The sequence below is a fragment of the Lynx canadensis genome, chromosome C1 (assembly GCF_007474595.2).
Source record: "Lynx canadensis isolate LIC74 chromosome C1, mLynCan4.pri.v2, whole genome shotgun sequence".
Taxonomy (NCBI): domain Eukaryota; kingdom Metazoa; phylum Chordata; class Mammalia; order Carnivora; family Felidae; genus Lynx; species Lynx canadensis.
This window is the reverse complement of record NC_044310.1, coordinates 123,989,607-124,015,894: the sequence shown is the minus strand read 5'-3', so window position 1 is coordinate 124,015,894 and position 26,288 is coordinate 123,989,607. Positions and strand designations below refer to the sequence as shown.

The 26,288-nt window shown below is 38.1% G+C and overlaps 1 protein-coding gene across 1 annotated transcript in view; it reads left to right on the top strand.

Annotated features, from left to right (window-relative positions):
- The window catches only part of NCKAP5 (NCK associated protein 5), a 579,104-nt gene that overhangs the window by 173,184 nt on the left and 379,632 nt on the right, over window positions 1-26,288 (top strand). Inside the window, exon 4 of the mRNA XM_032594105.1 lies at window positions 14,284-14,417. Coding sequence (XP_032449996.1) covers window positions 14,284-14,417 — 134 coding nt within the window. The remainder of the gene's footprint in view (window positions 1-14,283; window positions 14,418-26,288) is intronic.

Sequence of the window (26,288 nt, the reverse complement as noted above, 5' to 3'; positions counted from 1 at the left end):
TTACTTGGTGACTCCTAGTCATCACAGAGGTCTCATTTTAAATATTAATTCCTCAGAGAAGCCTTCCTGTAAGCCACCAAACACTATCACTTGCTCTTGTCATCTTTCAGCAAACCCTTAATTATCCATCAGTTTATGCTGATAACATTCACCTGTGTGATAATTCATTTAGCACCTGCCCTCTTCACTGTGTGTAAATAGGCTGCTGTCAGGAACCTTTTCTATTCAACTTCTTGCTGGTCTCCTGGCCTGGTCCAGTGTCTGGCACCCTGTAACTTCTCAGTAAACATTTGTGATCTGAGTGGAATGAATAAATCCATGTGGGTTTTGCTCAAATACCTGTGGGTACATAGCTCTTTTTTATGTTTATTAGAATATATAGATTTTTATCCATTTCCTGGGAACATGCAGATAAAAATGGCTTTTCAATACTTGAAACAATTTAAGCAAGTCTAACAAAATTATCAGGAGAGAAGTTTAAGAAAATGGAATGGATTATCTAGGGAAATTGTGGAGTTTTCTTCCCTGGGGGCTTAATCGGAGGATAGTAATTAAGTTTGAGGAAGTTTAAGGTCTCTGTTAAGCCCTTAAATGAAATAGAGACGAGATCTCTACCTCTATGAGCTAGAACAAGATCACTGGTATACATAATACACTTTTCTTTTTGTTTGTATGTTTGATTCTTTTCAAAGGCCCAACTCTTTGCTTGTGCCCAAATAGGGAAAGGACTTTGGAATTTTGCTTTTGATTCAGATTTATTTTTCTCAACTGTGATACACAGTCAGCTTCATTATAACACAAACCTTGGATTCCTAAAACTCAATGCACATGGCTTGTGGGAAAAATGGAAGTAGAACACAAGAGTCAAAAACTTGGTCAGTAACACATTAAAAAAAAAAAGACAGAAATCTAATAAAAATGACAGCTAAGTTTTACGTGTGTTAAATGGTTAAGAAATACATAAATACTACAATAAATATGCTACTTCACCTTGAAAAAAGACAGGCAGTTGGCTTGTGGAAGGGGTCATTGGAAGGGCAGGCTCCAGCTTGTGAGTTATTGTCAAATGGTGGCAGGAAGGCTGCCTGAAATCAGAGGGCAAGTTGTGCCACCAGATATGGGTGGGGTGGCTCGTAATGGGCACACTAAATGAGGGCCCATCTGTCTTAGATATGTATGATTTGTGTTCTTTCTACACTAGGTTCAGCAGGCTGCAGTTTTCTGTGTTCACTTCATGTTTCTTGTGAATGACATCAGGCATAAGCAAATGTGAGATTTGGGTCATGCTCACGTTGTCCCCTAACAGAGCCATTACCTTAAAACACATTTATGCTTTTAAAATAAGTGTTAAGAGGTGGTCCAGATGGTGTTGTAGGAAGATCCTAAACTACCCTCCTCCAACAGATACACTGAATTTACAACTACATATGGAAAAGTTCTCTCTGAAAACCATCTGAACATCTCTTTCGCATCAGATGGGAAAAGTCCTTTTCTCATTCAGGAGAGGCTGAGATCCAGTCTCACTGTAAACCATCCCCAGCTCAGCCACTCGCAGTTGGGAGGGAATTCACAAATCCAGGGCCTCTCCTTAAGGAGTGAAGGGTTTGTAGCTTATATCAGGCACTCTAACTCTTAAGACCAATACTTGAGAGATGAGCCCCCAAAACATCTGCTTTGAAGACTCCTGGGGCTTGCCTCCATGAGACCCAAAGGCTTTATAGTGAACTAAGAAACAGCTCTTAAAAGGCTCATGCACACACTGGCTCACCCCAGGGTCTGGCTCAGGAGTAGCAGTTTGAAAAGCATCCAACTATATATATGTGAAGGAGTTTCATTTGCTAATCTTAAAGCATCCATTGAAGGGGCACGTGCCTTTTGGCATTCTCTCCAGGGATGGAGGCACGGACAGATGCCATCCTTAGACTCTGCCTCTGCCTCACTAATGCCACTATGCTGCAGTGACATTATCTTCCAAGAGGGAAGCTTTTACACATATCTGCTTCCCTGGTCTTTTACACATATCTGGTTCCCTGGTTTCTTTACATCTGATACCCTGGTGATTGTGGCTGCTACCAGAGGACCCACTGAGCAAATGGATCTGGAGACCAAAGTGGCTTGTGTTCCTGAAAACCATGGGAAACCATTGGAGAGACAGTTCTTGACAAATTACCACCCCCAACCGTCACTGTACATGAACTGAAACACACCAGTCTTTGCAAGGAGGTGTATTTGTGTGTCCGGGAGCTTGGGTCTAAGGTGCAAGCCCCTGGTCTGCCACCCCGCTAGAGGCCTAAAGAAGTGCTCTTAGGGACTACATCCCAAGTGTGGGTGACATGTCCAAAGTAGGGATGCTTAGGGTTAGAAGAGAATAAAACTGGGATCAGAATGCTGGGAAATGTTAACCAGTAAAGACCAGAAACAGGAAGAAGAACAGAAAATGAAGCTGAGGGCCAGAAAATGAAATGAGGGCCCAAAGGTACTTCGTCATGATCTTGCATCAAAAAGAATAAAATACTTAGGAATAAATTTAATTAAGGAGGTAGAAAACCTGTCTATCAAAAACTGTAAGACCTTAATGAAAGAAAGAAGACACAAATAAATGGAAAGATATTCTGTGCTTGTGTATTAGAAGAATTAATATTGTTAAAATGTCCATACTACCCAAAGCAATCTACAGATTTAATGCAATCCCTATCAAAATTCCAGTGACATTTTTACAGAAATAGAAAAAAAACCTAAAATTTGTCTGGAACCACAAAAGAGCTTGAATAGTGAAAGCAGTCATGAGAAAGAAGAACAAGGCTGGAGACATCAGGCTCCTTGACCTCAAACCATATTACAAAGATATCATAATTAAAACAGTATTGTATTGGCATAAAAACCAAACACAAAAATCATTGGGACAGATCAGAGAGCCAGAAATAAATCCATGATTATACAGTCAATTAATTTACAGCAAAGGGGACAAGAATACACAATATGAAAAGGGCAGTCTCTTCAATAAATGGTGTTGGGAACACTGCCTGACCACCTGCAAAAGAATGAGACTATAATAGTATTTTACACTACATGCAAAATTTAACTTAAAATGGATTAAAAACTTGAATGTAAGACCCAAAACCATAAAACCCCTGAAAGGAAAAGTGGGCAGTAAGCTACTTGACATTGGTCTTGGTTTTGATTTTTTAGATCTGACTCCAAAAACAAAAGTAAACAAATGAGATCAAACAGAAATAAGCTTCTGTATAGCAAAGGAAACCACCAATAAAATTAAAAGGCCACCTATTGAATGTGAGAATGTATTTTCAAATCATATATCCCATCAGGGTTAATATTCAAAATACATAAAGAACTATAATAAATAGCAAAAAAAATATGATTTAAAAATGGGCAGAGGATCTGAATAGACATTTTTCCAAAGAATACAAGCAGATGGCCAACAGACACATAATCACCTCACACCTGTTAGAATGGTTGTTATCAAAATCAAAGCAAAACAAAAAATAAGAAGCATTGGTGAGGATGTGGAGAAAAGGGAACCCTTGTGCACAGTTGGTGGCTAATGTGAATTGGTGCAGCCACTATGGAAAACTGTATGGAAAATCCCGAAACAATTAAAAAGTAGAAGTATCATATGATCCAGCAATCCCAACTTCTGGATATTTATCTGAAGAAAATGAAAACATTAATTAAAAAAAATATATGCCCCCTATGTTTGTTGCAGCATTATTTACAATAGCCAAGGTATGAAAACAACCTAAGTGTCCAGGATGGATAGATGAATAAAGAAGACGTGGTACACACACACACACACACACACACACACACACACACACACAATGGATTACTACCCAGCCACACACACACAAAAGGATTCTTGCCATTTGCAACAACATGGCTAGACCTTGAAGGCACTAAGCTAAGTAAAATAAGTCAGACTGAGAGAAAAACAAATACCATATATACTCACTCATATACAGAATGTAAAAACAAAACCAACCTCAGCCACAAGGGAAACCAAACTGATAGATTCAGGGAACAGACTGGCAGTTGTCAGAGGGTAGGAGGGATGGGGGTTGGGCAAAAGAGGTGAAGGGTGTCAAAAAGTACAAACTTATAAGTCATGGGGTGTGTAATAGCATAGCAATTATAGTTAATAATACTATATTGCATATTTGAAAGTTGCTAAGTGGATAAATCTTAAATGGCCTCATCACAAGAGAATAAAAAAAAACTTTGTAACTATGCATTATGATGGAGGATCACTACACTTCTTGTGGTGATTATTTTTCAATGTATACAAACATTGAATCATTATGTTGTACATCTGAAACTAATATGTAATATGTCAAATATAAAAATGAATAAAGGATGGGGCATGTGGGTGGCTCAGTTGGTTAAGCATCTCACTTCACCTCAGGTCATGATCTCGCTTTGTGGGTTCGAGCCCCGTGATGAGCTCTGTGCTGACAGCTCAGAGCCTGGAGCCTGTTTCAGATTCTGTGTCTCCCGCCCTCTCTGCCCCTTCTCTGCTTGTGTTCTCTCTCCCTCTCTCTCAAAAATAAATGTTCAAAAATTTTAAAAATAAATAAATAAAGGATTAAAAGATTAAAAAATAAATGTTAGAGCAGAACTGACTATCCCAAAGGGAAAAAAAGTTGGGGTTTGGAGGGAATCTTGTGGTCAGAAAAAAATACTTGGTTCTAGTCCCAGAGCTATCATTTCTAACAGTGGAACCCTGAGCAAGCACCTTCCATCTCTTTATATCATTTTCTTTATCTTTAAATGGCATTGATAACTATTGACATTGTCAAGTTGTCCTGAGGACTAGATGAACCAATGAAGGAGGAAAATTTTGTAAATTGTAAAGTTTTCTCCAAACTCAAAATTTTTCTCATAGAACTTATTTCATAGGTAGAAGCATCAACTGAAGAGGAACATGGAGTTGAAAGTTTACCCACTCAGAGTCAGTTTTTGCTGAGAAAACTATGCAAACCTGCCTTCTGAATGAAAGTAAAGTCCATGACTCTAAACAGAATGAATAATGTATGGCTGGCAAAGTGTCCTGTGAACATATGTGTCACATCACTTAGACTTAGCCCGTGGGCCAGTGTTTGTGTTCCTGCTGTAGCTATTTAGGTACAATGGTAAGAAAAGCCACGGAGGAGAAAGGGAAGAGGTGAACTTGCTAAATACAACTGGGAGAAATACAAAAGTGATCTTCAGTGAGTTTTGAAAAACACACTCAGAGCTTTTTTTAAGATGGCTTCTTACAGCCAGCCCAGCCCACGGGTTCGATGGAAAGAGACATGCCATAGAAATTTGGCCACATCCAATACTGTAACCCAGATTTCTGTGATACTGTTTTTTACTAACTGCTATTCAGTACCTAGCAGCACCATATAAATAACACTCAACTATTCTGCGTCTCTCACTCCCGAAACTCCCCGCTCTAGAAGATCTAGAGCAAACCTAGGGGAAAATCAAAATTACTTTGGGGACAGATCAGTTTATATCCAGGATACAACCATTAAAAAAAATCTGGCCAGTCTATTGACACATTCTACTGTTATTTTTATCCATGTTTTATAATTTGGGTAAAATTGTTTTTCCCTACATTTAGAAAGTAGATGTGGCTTAGAGTCAAGCTTTGACGGTTTAATTGAAATACACACCATTTAAAGGGAATATATTTTAGTAAACAACTTTTGCCTCATTAGTCCTAGAATTCCCTAGAACTTTCACTGTTTTGTAAGGCTATCATTTTCCTTTTATTTGAAAAGGCATTAACAAATTGAACAGAAAAAGTTATTCATATGGAAAATGTGCTCCCTTTTTAGATTTTGGGGATTCATCAATATGACAATGCGTGAATCTATGTAACATTCTTTACTTGTGAAAGAAGAAGGGATACTGTCTTCTCTGCTAAAATTCACCTTTTTTATAGGATGTGCTTTTTAACTATTTAACATATACCATTTGTTTTGTTTTGGGAACCAAAGCACAGTCTTGCAAATTCTATAATATAGGTAACTTATCCATGTTCCTTTTGGTCCAATGAGTTTATACAGAGAGGAGTGTTGATTATGTATAATAACAGAGTAGATTTTATTTTCATATTTTTATTGTGGTGAAATATATGTAATAAAATATAAATATATTTATATTGAGGGCACTTGTTGGATGAGCACTGGGTGTTATATGGAAACCAATTTGACAGTAAATTGTATTTGTATTTGTATTTTTATTTATTTTTTAAAATATTTATTTATTTTTGAGAGAGAGGCAGAGTGTGAGTGGGGGGGAACAGAAAGAGAGGGAGACACAGAATCAGAAGCAGGCTCCAGGCTCCAAGCTGTCAGCACAGAGCCCGACGCGGGGCTCGAACTCACAAACCCCGAGATCATGACCTGAGCTGAAGTTGGCTGTTCAACTGACTGAGCCACCCAGGCGCCCCTGACCTGACAGTTTGTTATATTAAAAAAATAAAACATAAATAAGGAAACAAATAAGAAATAGTGAAATAAATACTAAAATAAATAAATGATAAAATGCATGTAATATAAACTTTGCCATTCTTTTTCTCTATAGGTTTGACTTTAGTTAGCATGTTTTTCTTTTTCTTTTTCTTTTTATTTATTTTTTTTTTTAAATCTTTTAAATTTTTTTTTTCAACGTTTATTTATTTTCGGGACAGAGAGTGACAGAGCATGAACAGGGGAGGGGCAGAGAGAGAGGGAGACACAGAATCCGAAGCAGGCTCCAGACTCTGAGCTATCAGCCCAGAGCCCGACGCGGGGCTCGAACTCACGGAGTGCGAGATCGTGACCTGGCTGAAGTCGGACGCTCAACCGACTGCGCCACCCAGGCGCCCCATGTTTTTCTTTTTAAACCATGTTTTTCTCCTTTGCCAAAGATGCAGGAACATGACAGAAAAAATATTTGAGTTTGATTTTACTTTTTCTGAATCTGACAGAAGTAACTGATTTTGTGGAGATTAAAAATTGACCAACAACGAGATCGAGGCAGAAGTTACAGGCCTGACTTAGCTAAGCGCCAGTTCAAGAATCAATAAGCAAAACATTTCCAGTATGCTAAGTACAAAAATGCATATGCACATTAGATGTAGTCCTAATCTTAAACAGATGTTTATATAGGTGGAGAATCATAGATAAATGCACATGAAAAATAATAATAGAAGAAAGTAAGTAAGAGTGTACAGGGTGGTAAAGTGTGTAGGTGGTGTGGAAATCAGGGAAGGGAGACAGACTTGATGTGGGGAAGTTCCAGAGAGGTGGCTCAAAGCTGAACCTGGAAGCTATCTTAATTTTGAATACAGAGACCTGAAAGGACTTGTTGCCCTCCCAGGAGGAAGGGCGTGGTCAAAAATATACAGGAAAGGGAATGCGCAAATATTTTTAGAAGATCTTGATTTATTTCCAGATCATACTCTAATGCTTCTTTCATGATCCTCAGGAGAACTTTTCCCCCATGAATTAGAGCTAGAGAAAGTCCACCTTTCCTATCACTCCTGGTGAATATGTCTGATGCAGTGAATTGCATTTCATCCTGGGTAATCTATAGTTCAGAGTCACCTTGTCCTATTTGGAGCCTGCAGTCTCTGCTTCCCTTCTCCCCTGAAACAATGTAGGTCCCTCAAAGTCAGGCATTGAGCCGTTCTTTGTTTTTTATCAGAAGATAATCTATTCTGCATGCAAAATACTTAATTTAGTAGAAACCATAGCCATAATAGAATGACATGCTAAAAAAAAAAAAGTAGTTCTAGTAACAAAACTAAAACAAAAACAAAAAGACATTAGCATGGGTGAATCAGTAACATCAGGAGGATCTGAGTTTGCATACTTTTTACCAGTTCTGTGACTGTTTTTTTTTTCTTTCCAATTTTTTATTTAAATTCTAGTTAGTTAACATATAGAATAATATTGGTTTCAGTCATAAAATTTACTGATTCATCACTTATACATATAACACCCAGTGCTCATTACAAGTGCCCTCCTTAATGTCCATCACCCATTTAGCCCATTCCCCCACCCACCTCCCTCCATCAACCCTCAGTTTGTTCTTTATCATTAAGTCTCTTGTGGTTTGTTTCCCTCTCTCCTCTTCCCTCCCACTTCCCATATGTTCATCTGTTTTGTTATTTTTTTAATTCCACATATGAGTGAAATCATACAGTATTTGTCTTATACCGATTGACTTCATTTTGCTTAGCATAATATACTATAGTTCCAACCACATCATTGCAAATGGCAAGATTTCTTTTTTTCGTGAGAGAGTAACATTTCATCGTTTGTGTGTGTGTGTGTGTGTGTGTGTGTGTGTGTGTGTGTGTGTGTGTATACACCACATATTCTTTATGCACTCATCAGTCAGGGGACACTTGGGCTCTTTCCATCATTTGACTAGTGTTGATAATGCTGCTATAAACATTGGGATGCATGTATCCTTTAAATCTGTAATTTTGTATCCTGTGGGTAAATACCTAGTAGTGAAATTGCTAGGTCATAGGGTAGTTCTATTTTTAAGTTTGTGAGGAACCTCCATACTGTTTTCCAGAGTGGCTGTACCAGTTTGCATTCCCACCAACAGTGTAAGAGGGTTCCCCTTTTCCAGCATCCTTGCCAACATCTGTTGTTTCCTGAGTTTTTAATTTTAGCCATCCTGATAGATGTGAGGTGGTATCTCATGGTGGTTTTGATCTCAATTTCTCTGATGATGAATGATGTTGAATATTTTTTCAAGTGTCTATTAGCCAGCCAATGTCTTTTTTGGAAAAATGTCTTTTCATGCCTTCTGCCCATTTCTTAACTGGGTTATTTGGTTTTTTTGAGTGTTGAGTTTTAGAAGTTCTTTATATATTTTGCATACTAACCCTCTATCAGATATGTCATTTGCAAATATCTTCTCCCATTCCATAGGCTGCCTTTTAGTTTTATTGATTGTTTCCTTTGTTGTGCAGAAGCTTATCTTGATATATTGCCAATAGTTCATTTTTGTTTTGTTTCCCTTGCCTCTGGGGACCTATCTAGTAAGAACTTGTTCCTGCCAAGGTCAAAGAGGTTGCTGCATATCTTCTCCTCTAGGATTTTGGTGGTTTCCTGTCTCACATTAAGTCTTTCATCCATCTTGAATTTGCTTTTGTGTATGGTATAAGAAAATGGTCTAATTTCATTCTTCTGGACAGATCAAAACCACTGTTTCCTATCCAGTTTTCCCAATGCCATTTGTTGAAGAAAGTGTCTTTTTTCCATTGGATATTCTTTCCTGCTTTGTTAAAGATTAGTTGATCATGTAGTTGTGGGTTCATTTCTGGGTTTTCTGTTCTGTTCCATTGATCTAAGTATCTGTTTTTGTGTCAGTACCATACTGTGTTGGTGACAACAGTTTTGTTACATAAGTCCTGAATCATGATGCTTCCAGCTTCACTTCCCCCCCACCTCCCCTCAGGATTGCTTTTGGCTCTTCAGGTCTTTTGTGGTTCCATACAAATTTTAGAATTGTTTATTCTAGCTCTTGAAAAATGCTGGTGGTATTTTAATAAGGATTGCATTAAATAGGTCTAATGCTTTGGTTAGTATAGAGATTTTAACAACATTTGTTCCTCCAAGCCATCTGCATGGAGTTTTTTCCCATTTCTTTTTGTCCTATTCAATTTCTTTCATAACTATTCTGTTGTGTTCAGAGTATAGATCTTTTACCTCTTTGGTTAGGTTTATTCATAAGTATCTTATTGTTATTGGTGCGATTGTAAATGGGATTGATTCCTTAATTTCTTTTCCTGCCATTTTATTACTGGTGTATAGAAATGCAACAGATTTCTGTTCATTGATTTATATTTTCCAAGTTTGCTAAATTCATGCATCAGTTCTAGCAATTTTTTAGAACCTTTCAGGTTTTCTATTTAGTGTATCATATCATCTACAAATAGTGAAAGTTTGACTTCTTCCTTGCTGATTTAGATGACTTTTATTTCTTTCTGTTGTCTGAGAGCTAAGGCTAAAGCTTCCAGTATTATGTTAAATAGTAATGGTGAGAATGGACATCCCTGTCTTATCCCTCACTATAGAGGAAAAACTCTCAGTTTTTTCCCATTGAGGATGATATTAGTTGTGGGTCTTTTATATATGGCTTTTACAATGTTGAAATATGTTCCATCTATACCTGCTTTGTAGAAGGTTTTTATCAAGAATGGATGCTTTCAAATGCTATCACATCCCTTTTCTTCATCTATTGACAGGATCATATGTTTCTTATCCTTTCTTTTATTAATGTAGTGTATCACATTGATTGATTTGCAAATATTGAACCAGCCCTGCAGCCCATGGATAAATCCTACTTGATGGTGGTGAATAATTCTTTTAATGTTCTGTTGGATTCGATTTGCTAGTATCTTGTTGAGAATTTTTGTGTCCATGCTCATTAGGGATATTGGCCTATAATCCTCATTTTTAGTGGGGTCTTTTTCTGGTTTTGGAATCAAGGTAATACTGGCCTCTAAGAATGAGTTTGGAAGTTTACCTTACATTTCTGTTTTTTGAAACAGTTTGAGAAGAATAGGTATTAACTCTTCTTTAAATGTCTGGTAGGATTCCCTTGGGAAGCCATCTGGCCCTGGACTTCATTGGGAGATTTTTTATTACTGATTCAATTTCTTTGCAGCTTATGGGTCTGTTCAAATTTTCTATTTCTTCCTGTTTCAGTTTGGTAGTTTGTATGTTTTTAGGAATTTTTCCATTTTTCTCCGATTTCCCAGTTTGTTGGCATATAATTTTTCATAGTATTGTCTTATAATTGTTTATGTTTCTGTGGTATTGGTTGTGATATCTCCTCTTTCATTCATGATTTTATCTTTTTGGGTCCTTTCTATTTTCTTTTTGTTAAGTCTGACTAGGAAATTTTATTAATTCTTTTGAAGAACCAGTTCTTAGTTGTTTTTCTTTTCTGTATCATTTTCCCCCCTATATAATTTATTTCTGCTCTAATCTTTGTTATTTGCCTTCTTCTGCTGGCTTTAACATTTATTTGCTGTTTCTTGTCTAGCTCCTTAAAGTGTAAGTTTAGGTTGTATATTTGAGAACTTTTCTTGCTTCTTGATGTAGCCATGCATTGCAGTATACTTCCCTCTTAGGACTGTCTTTGCTGCATCCCCAAGGTTTTCGGACTGTCATGCTTTCATTTTCATTTGCTTCCATGTATTTTTTAAATTTATTCTTTAATTTCCTGGTTAACCTATTCATTCTTTAGTAACATGTTCTTTAATTTCCATGCATTTGCGGTCTTTCAAAATGTTTTCTTGTGTTTGACTTCAAGTTTCATAGTGTTGTGGTCTCAAAACATGCATGGTATGATCTTGATCTTTTTGTACTTGTTGAGGACTGATTTATGACCTGTATGTGATTTATTCTGGACAATGTTTCATATGCATTCAAAAAGAATGTTAATTCTGCTGCTTTAGGATCTGTTAAGTCCATCTAGTCCATTGTGTCATTCAAAGCTTTTGTTTACTTGTTGATTTTCTGTTTAGATGAGTGTTCCCCCGTTTTGTCCATCCTTGTAATTGCTTCCATTCGGTTTTGCATCTCAGTTACAGCATTTTTTAAATTCAGTGTGACTAGTTTTTCATTCTTCTATCTCTCTATTAAGGGGTTCTCTAGTGTCATCTATGCTTTCCTCAAGCCCAGCTAGTATATTTATGATTATTGTTTTAAATTCTGGTTCAGACATCCTATTTTTTTTCTGTATAATTAAATTCCTGACTGTGACCACTTACCGTTCTTTCTTTTCAGGTGACTTCCCCCATCTTGTCATTTTGTCCGGGTCACTGTTTTTGAATGTGTGTGATTGTTAGGAAAACCTATTGTATTTATGTTCCTGAACATAATGCCTATATTAAGAAGAGGTACCATATCCAGCCCCCTAAAAAAGGAAACTAGATCCTAGGTGTGTTTTGGTTTGAGGGTTTAAAGAAGCTAGGTCCCAACAAACAGACAAACAAAAACACCAGGAAGCTAGATCCTATTTCTCCTAGAGCTGAAGCTTTACGGCTCCCTCTGAGCAGTAGACTTGGTGCATGGGAAGGTTTTGTGCTGGTCTAGGGGTGGGGCCTGCTGTACTGATTCTCAGGAGGACTTGAACTAGTGGAGATGCCCCTGCAGGGCCCAGGGGGTGGGGCTTGGTGTAAGTGGTTCCAACCCACAAGGAATGTTGCTGTTTAGCTCACTGAGTTTCATCAGTGCATTGGGCATGGGGCAAAATGGCATCATCCCACTCTGTCATCCCCAGGTGGACAACTGTCCACCACTCTTCAGGAAGCCCTCACAAAAGAGCAAACAGTCAACTCTCTTGTGTCCCTGGCTTCTGCCAGATCCCTGCCTTTACCCTGTCTGTACCTGAGATGTCTGCCTGCCAGTACATCTGTGTTTTATCACAGGTGTGTGGTTGGGTTTAAGAACTTCAAGTTTTAGAGTTCCCAGAGTTCCGACCTGCACTGATCCTCTGGGGGAGGGTCTCACTGCACTGTGGCCGGTGCTGATTTGTCTCAGAAATCGGTTACACGATTGGGCAGTGGTTCAGAGTTTATGGTAAAGTGCAACAAAAAGCCGGCACCAAAGTTTGCAGCTCTCAACCAGTGTCTTTGTTCCTATGCTAGAAAACAGGGCAGCGTGTTGGTGCTGTCAATTCTTTTTCTCCCTCAGAGGCCGTGTCTCCATTCCCAAATGTATCCAAGCAGGAGAACTGTTTCTCTGCCTGTGACCCAAGGGAGCCTCAGACCACACTGCCCACTTCTGGGTCTCCACCTTCCTTCCCCACCGGAGTACCACCAAGCCCACCAGGCACAACCCTGGCAATGGTGCAGACCTGCAAATCTGTGCTCCAGATGCTGTGCTCTGCTCCTTATAAAAACTTGTAGTAGTCATCCTGTCTCCTTTTCCCAGCCAGCGGTTTTGAGGAAGAGTTTTTCTTGTGAAGTCCCCTGTGCGTGCTTTCATTCTTTCTCTCTCTTTCTCTTTCACTTCTCTCTCTCTGATCAGTGCTCCCTCCCCATCACAGCACCCATAGTTCTTTTCTCCCCCTAATCAACTCTCTGCAGCTTCTACTTTCCATGATGTGGCCATTTTTCTACCTCTAGTTGTGCAGTTTTGTTTTCTCGGTCCTCAGGTTGATTTTTTGGGTGTTCAAAACGATTTGATATTCATCTAGCTGTGTTCAAGGGCTGAGGCAAGATTAGGGTTCCCCTACTCTTTTGCCAACTTGACTCCTTGTTTTTGGAATGAGTTTTTGCTGGGCCATCTATTTTGAATCATCTAGTCCTTTGAAACCCTGAGTCCCATTTGTGAATGGGCTAGTTTTCTGGGATAATAATAAAGTGAGTGGTTTACCCTATTTTTATCTGTGAAAACCTAATTAGAGAAATAAAAACAAATTATTTAGCCTTATTCTCATCAACCCCATGGCCTAATTAAGTTGAAATTGCAGGTCATTGTATAAAAATTAGTTATGTTTCAGGGCGCCTGGGTGGCTCAGTTGCTTTAGCATCCCACTCTTGATTTCAACTCAGGTCATGATCTCACATTTCACGAGTTAGGGCCCACATTGGGCTCCACCCTGTCAGTGTAGAGCCCACTTGTGATTTTCTCTCTCCCCCTATCTCTGGCACTGCCCCTACCCCCGCTTATTCTCTCTCTCTCTCTCTCTCTCTCTCTCTCTCTCTCTCTCTCTCTCTCTCTCTCCCCCCCTCCCTCCCTCCCTCCCTCCCTCAAAAATAAATAAATAAGCTTAAAAAATTTTTAAATAGTTAAGATGGTAAATTTTAAAAAGTCAGTTATGTTTCTTTAAAAGCATATACCAGACATTGAAGGTATGAAATAATTCTGAACAGCCTACTAATGATCTTACTCATCACTACTTGAATTACAACATATTTGATAGCATTATTGGGTCATATATCTTCATATCTGCACAAGAAGCCACTTGGTTTAGTAAAAATTATTCAAGCATTAGAGACAAATCAGGCAGGATTGATAACTGTTACCTTCTGGTTTTTATGACAAATTACTTAGATGTCTCTGATCCTTAGTTTTCTTATCTGTAATAGGAGGTTAATAATAGAACCTACTTGATGGGGTTGTAATGAGGATGAAATTAATTTATATATAAAGTCCAACTTAGCGGTTGGTAACTGACAGCTCTTACTAATTATTTTTTTCTCATAGTAATTAAGAAACACCTTCTAAAAAGTCATTCCCTTTGTGCCTTTTATAGCATGAGAAGCTGATGCATGAATTGGAAGAGGAGAGACACTTACGTCTTCAGAGTGAGAAGCGGTTGCAGGAGGTGACACTGGAGTCTGAGCGCAACCGAGTTCAGATGCGTGGTCTGCAGCAACAATTCTCTAGGTACGCCTCTGAACTGAGCCTCTTGATTCTGGAGGTGCATCTCTTCCTGCACCAATAGCACTTGTGCTTGAGTTTTCATTGTGAAAGCTTCTCTTGAATTTGAGAAGCTAATTTCCTAAGAGCTTAGACCTTCTTTTCTGGCCCAGCCATCAGATAGTATTGGAGCTGATTGGCTGAGACTTGATATTTGTACCTCACATAGTCTTGGCTTTATTGGATCTGGTTGTCTTTTCTTCTCTCATGGCTTTCCAAGGGATCTTCCAGGAAGAAGTAGTCGCTGCGTGGCCTGTAGGAATGCCCTGTGAAAGACCAACCAGGAGGATGAAAGTTTACCAGTTATTATAATTCTATTTTAAAGTGGACAGAGAATGTGAATCTAATTGTTCAGGAAGCACTTACTCAGTACTTAAAGGAAACATTTAAGTTAAAAAATCTAAGTCAATGGTTAAAAAAATCTAAGTCAATGTGTTTCTTTCCTTTAAAAAGATGTAACTTGAATTTGGAAGGAGGTTTCTGATTAGATTTAATTCCTGCACAGTCAGAATCTTTCAGCTACCAATTATAGTTAATATGGGACCAGTTGAAGGTTCAATCTATTATTTAAAGTCTGTTCAATTCCATGGAAAAAACACAGACTTGTGCAGTTCCAATCCTGGGACCTGATAAGGGAACTCTGTGAAAGACGATTTACTTTCATTTCTGTATTTCACTTCACCATTTGCAAAATCAGGGAATTAATTTTGCGTTATTTTTTCTCTTTCTTGAGGTTATCCCAGGCAGAATCAAGTTTGAGAAGTTGCCTTAAAACTTTTCCGATCAATCTATGTGGATCTTCTGTTTAATTTCCTATTGGGATTTGGATGTGATCAGTGATAGATGATTTGGCTTCCTCATTATGAAGCTTTTATAATGATAGCTTAAGCTTTGAATGCATTGCAGGGAGAAACCAAAGTTGAGCCTACAGATGATTTATTTCATTGTGATGAATACCATGAATGTTTGTGACTTTGGTTTAGAGACTTCTTAGGGGAGCAGGTTAGAAAGGATGGGTGACTCCTCTGTATTCCGAGTCATAATTTAACATCCCATTCCACTCTCTGAGCCCATGATAATACACAGGTGCTGTAGAAATGCACCAATCAATAGTTTAACAAATGTTTGTCCCACCCCTCATAAGCTATTACTTACACAACCTTGTGCTCAATTTTTCATTTGGTTTGATGGTAGCTCTCACTTTATGTCTCCCAACTTGAAATAATAGATCCAGCCCCCACTTTTGAAGCAACTCTAAAACAAGCACTGCTTTGTAATACTTGCCATTTTAATGATATAGGAAAGGAGGAGGTAGATTGCCCTACCCTTCTTGCACTGTCTAATTGAGATGTCTCTGTATTCAAGCTATTGATTTACAGAGCCGGAGACATATGGCACAGTAAATTATTTTCATATGATACCAGGTCATCTGCTGTAAATCAGATGACACCCATACAGATTTGAGTTGCACCAGAGCCAAGGCTACATCCTAAGCTGAAAGAGAAGATAATTATATGTCGAACAAATAGTGATTGGTTCTACACTCCACATTTTCCACCACTATATTCAGTTTCCTAATGTAAAGCATCATTGGAACTGAAAAGTTCAAGTCCAATTACAGCCAAAGAACTAATGTAATTCAGCAATAGATGGGGAAAAGAAAGCATATATCGCAGGTAGGATAGTTAGGCGATAATTTAAGTAGAACCACTGAACCATTTTTGATGACCTTTCACATCTTAAACTGTGGTTTATGAGATATTTCTAGTTATGTTTACTTGAACAGTCTTGTTGCTATAACTTAGGTCTTTGTAAAATTCTCTGTATTATAGAACATTTGTATAGCTCATCACCTTTGGATGTGGTCAGCATCTAAATGCCCATATGTATACGGATAATTTTCTCCTTCTTCTCCCTGGGTTAATGAGTTTATTTTGTACATCATGCTGTCTGAGATGTAGATTTACTTTGAGTGTATTTATCGGATGAGTTTACTTTGAAAATAATGCTAGTAACTCACCTTTTCAAAAGACACAAAGTAGCTTACAGTAAAAGGTAGTTTTACAATAAGACTAATAAAATAATAATAGAAAATAAAAGCTATAAAAGGATAATGTGGCAAGTTATCATTCTTACATGGCCTGACATGTTTTCTGACAGTGAGCATTTGATTTACCTCTAACATTCCTTGTGGACAACATCAAAAGGAATGTATAACAGCATATGTAATTGTTATCTCCTAGACAAAGGCTGCCACTCCTCAGGGAGAGAGACATTACCAGAACACATCCCTCGGCCCCTTCAGAGATGGCACAGGAGGATATAATAGACAGTGGTCCAAAATGGTTCAGAGTAGGATTAATTCTTAGAAGTACTGCTGCTTCTGTAATCTCACTTATGTCTACAAAGTTAAGGAATTTATGAAGTTCACAGTATGTGAAATAGGAATGCTGGGTTCATATCTAAATGATAATGAGTAAAACAGAACTCCAGTGCTCACGGTTCTCAAGTCAGGCACTGTACTGCAAGTTCACGGCAACATCTAAATATACATGTGTTGTATCTTTTTAGTCCTTTTTTATTAACCTGGAGCACAGAGACATGAGATGCTGAGGACTGGGTGGAGCTACGAGAAGTATTTTCCTGGTATAGTTGATGGTGTTGTCACTATGGGGCCATTTGAACAGTAGTAAAGGAGATACTGAGTCTCAGATTCAAGATGAGGTGAGGCATTGGAGAGGAAAGCAGATAGTGAAGTTAGAAGCTGGGACAATTAAGTGTATGTATGAGGTAGAGTTCAGGCATCAGAATGAGCACTGCAGCATAATTAGTCCAGGGCTTGACTTTATGCAGTTTCAGTGAGGTGATACGGTGGCTTAAAGCTACCAGGCAAACCTGAACATTGTGATTATCTGGGGTAATGAGTAAGGAGATCACTTAGGCCATAAACATCTGTAAAAACGTTTGCATGAGTAATTCTCTTTTTATGTGGCCACCAAACCTTCACTTATAATCCCCCCCCCTTTTCCTCTTGACCTCTGATTAGGGTATAATGATCAGCAGTGGTCCAAAATTTGGGTAATAAAAAAAGGGAGAGAGATGTGACCATAGATTACATAATCAGCTCTAAGCTCATAAATCATAAATTGCCTCTACTGAGGATGATTCGGGAAGCCATAACAAGCTTGATTCTGACCATTACATCCTTTAATATAAATATGGAGAAGAGAAAAGGTGTTTCCAAATTAAACCGTTGCCATAGATGAAGGAACATTTCAATAGGGTGGTGCTTAGAGACAGGTGGCTTCTTTGTCTTGCTATTTGGTGATATAAATCAAAGATGCCTTCCAAATGTCATAATGATTATTTGACCTGTCATCTGTGTGGTATACATGGCTGGGCACATTTTATGTGGGATTAGCTTTGTGCCCACCCTTCTATAATTGGGTAGCCGTCTCTACCCTCCCTTTAACTGTTCTATTGGAGTGTGTATCTCTAGGCAGCTGAGGTAATAATGCTGTGAGTGAGGCTATGTCACTGCTTTCCCTCCTATGTAAAGATGATTAGTGTTGGAACCCCCAGCATCATTACCTTGAGCGAATGAGGTGGTTGTGCATCCCTTAGATTCACCTAGGGAAGCACTTAAGGAACACTCTCTCTAACCAGGTGGGTAAAATAACAATGATTTAAAAAAAAACAGATTTGTGGAGAAATCAGCAATACAGAGTTCTGATATCATGTCACCCATGCATGATTTACACCTGTATTTGAGTTGGTTCCTTTGGAAGCAGTACAGTCAATGTGTGGATTATTGCTGAAAGCTGTTGCTCTTATCAGACAATCAACCATTTTTATTGTGTATACAATAAAATAGAACACAGTATGTATCCTCACAAAATGTAGACTCCACATGGAAAAGACTTATGTATGTAAATGAACAAAAAAAGCCCCACATATATAGCGTAGCTGTAAATAAAGGGAACTTTTATCCAAATTCAAGACAGCCAAACTTGATATTTGTTAATGGCATGTTATCATGCAAAAGCATGAATCAAGCCAGGTGAAATAAATGAGTGATTGCCTAGTGCTACTAGCAATAATAATACACATGGTTATCATATGACAGCTCTGTGCTGCAGTATATTTGAAGCTTTAAATTAGAATCAACCTGGTAGACTCACCACCACGAAGACATATTTCATAAACTATCTACTGTTAGCAACCCATATTGCACTCATAGCATCATTAGGAATTAGTTAGTGCTTCTCCACAGCCTTGAAATGTTCCCCTTGTGTGTGTGTGTGTGTGTGTGTGTGTGTGCACATGCAAGTGCTTGTATGTGCATATTTACACCATGCAGTGTAAGTTTAAGTAAAGGGAACAATTAAGCTTTGTCACCCATAATAGGCAAGGGTAGTTAAAAATCACCCAAATGGAGTCCAAGCTTTCACTCTCTACCTCCAGGATTTCTTTTCACCTGTTCTGACCTTCTCTCCCTGCACAGTTATCTGCTGCCTTGAAGCTATTTCTTTGCTTACTGTAACTGGGATTTCTTCTATCACAGTTGATTGCTATGCTTAAGTGCAGTCGGCTGCATGCTGAACTTGAAGGAGACGTAAATTGAGATGGTTTTACTACTTAACTCGTTCACTGGTTGCTGTTCACATTATCGGCTCTCAGAAACTTTATGGAATCCTAGGGTTCATTTTCTGCTGCCCATTTGGAAGCTGTAGGCACCTGGCATAGAAGTGTGTGTTGAAGAGGATAATATGCCCTTAAATGTTGTACCCACGTATTCCCTTCTGCCTCTGTATCTGTCTGGTGCATTAAAAGAACATTTTCTCTACATCTTTAGAAGGAGTAAAACATAACAAGATGAGAAAAGCTGTCAATTGACCTTAGGACAATCGATAGCACAGAGCTCTTCTGCCCCTTTTCTACATTTGTTCCCATCTCAGACCTTTGCCAACTTTAACCTATCACATGGGGCTGGTTCTCCTGAGCGTCTTGTTCCTCCTGATGAATATAGAGGGAAATTTTCTGTTGATTTGGAGTTGCTATTTCCACGCTATAAGCAATATTTCTAGCTAAGACTTTTCATAAGAATGGAGGTCTCTCATCTCCTTTGAGAAAATCTACCAGAAGTTTAAAATGAGAAGGCAGTGCTGGTTAAATGATAAATTTTCTTCAAATCACACAGATGGAAGAAAGATTTTTAAATAGCATCTTTTAAAATGCCTCATTCACATAGTATGGATCATGTTTTAATGTAAGAAGTTTATATCTTAGTGATCTAGTGTTTAAGCTCTTGCTTGAGCAAAGCAGAGGGAGACTAAAACCAACTATAAGAGAATGGCTGGGGGGAGGGGGAATGGGGAAGACCATTTTCAGCTCCCTGAGCAACAGCTAACTTAATAATAAGCATTTCTTAATTCCTTTGTATTTCTGTTTCTGCATAAGGCATGATGACATTGTCAAATGTTTCCTAAATTCTTAATAGAGGTATATGTTGTTGAGTGGAAAACTTAGAAGTTATATTGTGTGTTATTTATCTCTAGTAGTGAAAATAGTATTAACACAGACTATAGTTTCGGTTTTATTTCACAGAGCAACATCTTATTAAATGGGCTTTCTAGGATGTGGTTCTAGCTCCATTTCTTTTTTTAAAAATTTTTAAAAATGTTTATTTATTTTTGAGAGAGACAGAGCACGAATGGGAGAGGGGCAGACAGAGAGGGAGACAGAATCCAAAGCTGGCTCCAGGCTCTGAGCTGTCAGCACAGAGCCTGATGGGAGGCTTGAACTCACAATCTGCGAAATCATGACCTGAGCCAAAGTCAGACACTTAATGGACTGAGCCACCCAGGTTCCCCTCTAGCTTCACCTCTAGCTAACTTAATCACTTTGGTTAAGTAATTCGACCTTTTTAGAACTCAGTTTGTTCATTTGTAAAGTGAAAAAGTTGAATTGCTTATAGTTTTATAATGCTTCTTACAGTTTTTAAAAGACAGTGAATTTAAACTATACTTAAACTGAAATGTATTACTTCAGTGAAGTTGTAACCAGACCTTCTTGAAGTTCTAACCACCAGGCTTTTGTGTTGGGAACCTGGAGTGAACTATCTTGCTCTCTACAGTATGATCCTTGTGTAGCTCGGTGGGGGAGGGGGAGACGGTGGGCTTTCACCAGGTCTATTTTGGTTACTTGACTCTGGAGACATCAAGATTAGAAAGCTGCCGTGCCCAGATGAAATATTTCTGTTGAGGACAGACAAAATTGAATACTCAGGAACCTGACTGGCAAAAGGAAGCTACAATCCTCTGCAGTGGACATAACCATTATTGCTCTCGGCTCTGATGTTGTCTGCTTTAGGATTTATTTGAACTGGCTCAGAAAAAGCCTGAACAGAAAGAACTTTATGACACCCAGAATTGTTTTCACTTTTAAACAATTTCTCTGAAGAAATAGCCATCAGTAAAAACGAACAACCAACAAAACAAACAAAAACGGTGATTTAGTCTCTCTTCTAAACTTTTTTTTTTTAATTACCCATCGCACTCTTACTGTGTTACTGTCCCCACCCCAACCTATTTTTTTCTTTTAAGAAAACAGGATATAGAATCCATTTTATTTTTTTTTTAATTTTTTTTTCAACGTTTTTATTTATTTTTGGGACAGAGAGAGACAGAGCATGAACGGGGGAGGGGCAGAGAGAGAGGGAGACACAGAATCGGAAACAGGCTCCAGGCTCTGAGCCATCAGCCCAGAGCCCGACGCGGGGCTCGAACTCACGGACCGCGAGATCGTGACCTGGCTGAAGTCGGACGCTTAACCGACTGCGCCACCCAGGCGCCCCAGAATCCATTTTATTTTAAAATCGTAAACTATGTTCATTCTTACTGTCAATAATAAATACTTTTTTGGTCAGGTCTACAGAAAATCCATTTTGTAAGTGTACAGTTTGATCAGTTTTGACAAACATACACCATCATATAACTACTGCTGCCATCAAAATATAGCATATTTTCCTGCCCCTGAAAAGTTTCTTTATTTCCCTTTCTTGTCCATTCCAATTCCATACGCCAAATGTATGAACAATGACTGATCTCCCTCCCTATAGTTTTGCCTTTTCCAGAAAATCATACAACTTAATTTATCAAGTATTTCACTTTCTGTGTCTGGTTTCTTCCACCTAGTGTGTCTTTTGATATGCATCCTTGTTGTTGCATGTGTCAGTAGTTCATTCCCTTTTATTGCTTAGTAATATTCCATTGTAAAAAAAAGTACCTATTTGTTTATCCATGCAGCTACTCATGGGTTTCTTCCAGTTTTAGGAGTATAAAGTTGCTATAAACTTGCAACTTTCATGCTCTAGTTTCATTGTTTTCCATTTCTCTTGGGTATATAACTAAGAATTGGATTACAAACTCATGTAGGAAATATGTGTTTAACTTTACAAGAAACAGCCAAACTTTTTCCAAAGTAGCTGTGCAATTTTGCATTCTCACTAACAAAGATTATGAGTTATTCCATGTTAACAAATGCATCTGGAAAAGCAAAACCCAGATACAGAAAACCACACAAGAAATACCTGGCTTATTCAATTATTTTAAGGTGAACACTTGTAACCAACATCAAGTCAAGAAAGAAAACTCTGCTAGCCCCCCAGAGGGCCCTAGGGGCCTCTTCCAATTTCAACCTTCATCTTCCCCCCACTAAATAACTAATATCTTGGTTTTAGAGCAATAACCTCCTGGTGTTTTGAATAGTGTTATCACTTAATGTGCATCCCCAGACACTTTAGTTTAGTCTTGGTTGTTTGTTATAAAACTGGTTATATATTTTAGGTTTCTTTTAATGAATAGCTTGCCTTCCATCACTTGATTTTCTTTCAGATATCTACTGAAGAACCTGGAGTATTTGACCTACAGAGTTTATCAGTTTAAATTAAATTAGTTGTTTTCTATTCTTGGGGCAATTGAACATGTTTCTCTGTCCTCCATATTTTCTGCAAATTGGCATCTGTTTCTATACTTTGCTGCTAGTAATGATCTAAATAAGGAGTTCAGGGTTGTTGCCTAAGGAGTGGAGATCTTTTCTCATATCCCCATATATTTCTTACACTACAACCAATAACCTTTTCCATAATAGGCATTCAATAAACATTTGTTGGTTGAAGAATGAATGAATGAATGAATGAATGAATGAATATAAGAATGAATGAGTATCTTCACTTAAACAGAAAGATGCGGCCAGAATTGCACTATGTACGACTAAGGTTAACCATGGAAGAATTTTAAAGGTAGTGTGTTTATGATAGAAATTTGCTTCCAAGAGCAGTTGTAGAATGGCCTTCCCTGTGAATCTGTAAAATTTTGATAATAGTCATCATTCTTAGAGTCATAAACCATGATGGCCGGGGAGGATGAAGACCCGATTTTCCATTCCTGAGCTTCTATGATAGAGTACTCACCTATAAAAGATGAGTTGCCTTTTCTCAGAATATTCTTTGCAGAATTCCTGTCTGCAGGGCACTAAATGGAATTTGGTGCATTAAAAGTTTACTTCCCATAGGGCAAAGTTTACTTTCAGAGAGTGTTTTATGACCCTCAGATAACATTTATACGAGTGTTTCTATGGTAGCGTATGGGGCAAATGCAATGGCAGCAATCTGAGGAGTGAGGATTATTTTCTGATTACCTTTTTCGTCCATAAGCAGTGCCTTTAATGAATGGTATCCCCACAGAGTGTGTCTCTGAGTGCTGGCTGTAAACACTTGGAACTCTTCTTTGGGATCCTTGATATAATTTGTGAAAAATTATTCAGTTAACATGGTTCTTGTTTATAAATATGTACATCTGCTGTTAACGAACAGCCTGGAGCTTTTAGGAATGTTCTGAGAATAAAACAGAGAATTAGCTGTGCTGAAGCTGTGGGCTTCTGACAAAAGAAACATGTTGTGGTTTTCATTAAATTGTGTTTCAGGGGGCGCCTGGGTGGCTCAGTCGGTTAAGCGGCTGACTTCAGCTCAGGTCATGATCTCGCGGTCCATGGGTTCGAGCCCCGCGTTGGGTTCTGTGCTGACAGCTCAGAGCCTGGAGCCTGTTTCAGATTCTGTGTCTCCCTCTCTCTGCCCCTCCCCTGTTCATGCTCTGTCTCTCTCTGCCTCAAAAATAAATAAACGTTAAAAAAATTAAAAAAAAATTGTGTTTCAGAATTCTTTGTATTTTTCTTCTGACTGAAGGTTTTCACCTTTCATTTGGAGTAGTAGCAAGTGACAGGATATATTTTCACAATGCACAAAGATGAGTTTCTTTTGCCATGTTTAATGTAGTTTTTGCAACATTTCAAACTTCTCTTTTATAATAAGCATTTTTATTATTATTGATAGCAACATAGTCACAAATATCATGTTTTATACTTCTTTTATTTTTCAATGTTTCCAAAACCATTCCTTACATTGTTTCATTCAGTTTTCACTTTAACCTTTGGCATTGTAAGCAAAGGCACATTGTGATATCATAATTTTAATAAATAACACTATCACAACTTTACCAAAATGAAGTGACTTGTCCACAGTCACATGGCTAGGTGGATCTCAGTCTAGACCCCAGGACTTCTGGCATCTGGACAAATATTGTCTATTTCCTCATTAATTCATTTTGTAGTTTATGATCATTGATAGAAAAATGAAGATACTAAAAATATTAGAAACAATTGTGTCTCATGTAGATTTCAGCCTTGATCATATATGTAGACATTCTGCCACTGACCAGGTTTCTTAGACTTTATCATCAGTTGACCTGAGATTGTACCCAAAGAAACTTGGGCCCCAGTGATTAATGAAATTCTATTAAATTAAAAGGAGATCTTGGTAGCCACTGTTTTCCCATTTCAGAGTCCATAAAGAAGTTTCTGTAGTTGTCTCTCTTTAGTGCGTATCCCTTTTATAGCCTCTACTTTCGTAGTATATTTCTGTACAGCATCATCAAACCAGCTGGACTGATGATGAAAATGGTACCTTCAGACATCTAGCCTACCACCAAAATACAATTGTATTTATTACATGAACTGTGTAGTCATTGAATTTAGCTGAGATGACCCAGATTTCCCCTTGGCTATGGACTTGGGCAGTATGTATTTAGCTAATAAAACCCAGTTCCAAATTCACTTTCTCTCTGATGTTTTTTTTTTTTAATTCCACTTTCCTCACTTAATTATTATACATATTGTAAATACATTAAGTGTATATTTTTTCTTGCTAATGGTTTTGGACCTCAATATAGTATATTCCCCCAGTAGAATGTAAACTTCTTATAGCTTTTGCCTGATACATAGTAGGTGTTTTGTAAATGTTGAAATAAATATTTCCAATTGGCCCTATTGCTATATTAAGCTACCATTTATTGAACCCCTACTCTGGATGACATTTGGCTATTCTGCCGTATCATATTTACCTAAATCACTTTCAGATTCCTAAATTACTTTATTTTATTCACTTTAAAAATTTTTCACTCAGATAGTATTGTTGCACAGGCAGTAAGTTTTTACAAGAACTACTGAGACCAAAAAGTATGACAGTTTAAAAAGAAAATGACAAAATTGGTTTGACTGTGCTAAGCAAGGTAGAGGGACACAAAATAAGTCATTTCCCCTCTCTCTAAGGATCTTATGGTAAAGAAAGAGTCACACTTGAAAAAAACTAATGCTAAATGAAATCAAATCTTTACTGCAAGAAAGGGAGAAAAAAAATGACCTAAGAAAAACTGAGCATGTCAGAAAGGGATTTATTTGAGATGACTATTGAAGGATGTGTAGGTGAGGAGGATTTAATACAGAACTGAAGGAAGGGCATTTTAGGTTAAGAGAACAGAACGCAAAGATAGGTCTAAAGGTGTGAGTATCCGTGATGGGTTTCAGAAGCAGCTAACAGTTGTGTATTGCTCGAGCTTAGTTCTGCTAAGGCCCTTATTTCACACTAGCTGTTTGAATTTAGGCCTTTGTCATCCCCTTGCATCCTGGGTAGTGAAAGAATGCCTGGCCTACCTTTGCAGGTTGATCTTATGAATATCTCAATCACACAAGTCAGTCTTACTTTGAACCCTTTTCCTGAAGCCCAGCGGTCACCTTTGATGTCAGAAAACACTTAAAGAATTGATTTCTATTCCCTCAGCAATTCACATTATTGTCAAGAGAGTCCCTAGTGAAGTAGTAATATATTTAGTATACTTCCAATATGCATGACACATATAACACTTACAAGTCTATTGCCTTTTCAGAAACAATCACCAAAGCACACGCTATGTTATCAGGAAATACCCTACAGGTCTTTGTAATAGATTTGAATGGTTTCAAGATTCTGCAAACTCGGACTTTATAAGCAGTCTCTCCTGAGTAAAGAATTGAGTGGTAGAGTAGTAAGGCTGTAGTTACTGCCTCAATTCATGGAAAGCCCAGTTCAGGAAAGGCCAGGACCTTAGAGGTTGCAATGACAGTGAGAACATCCATCATTTAATAAAACCTGAATGAAGCACAGAAGGACAGCATCTAAATGCACAAGGAGAGAACTCTCAGATGGAAAAAACAGCAAAGTTGCACACTGGAAACTTCGACAATGACCCTTTATTTTTTTTTAAGTATATTTGTTTATTTTGAGAGAGAGAGAGAGAGAGAGCGAGCGAGCATGTGCATGAGTGGGGGAGGGGCAGAGAGAGGAGAGAGAATCCCAAGCAGGCTCTGAGCTGTCAACACAGAGCCTGATGCGGGGCTCAAACTCATGAAACTGTGAGCTCATGACCTGAGATGAAACCAAGAATTGAACATTCAACCAACTGATGC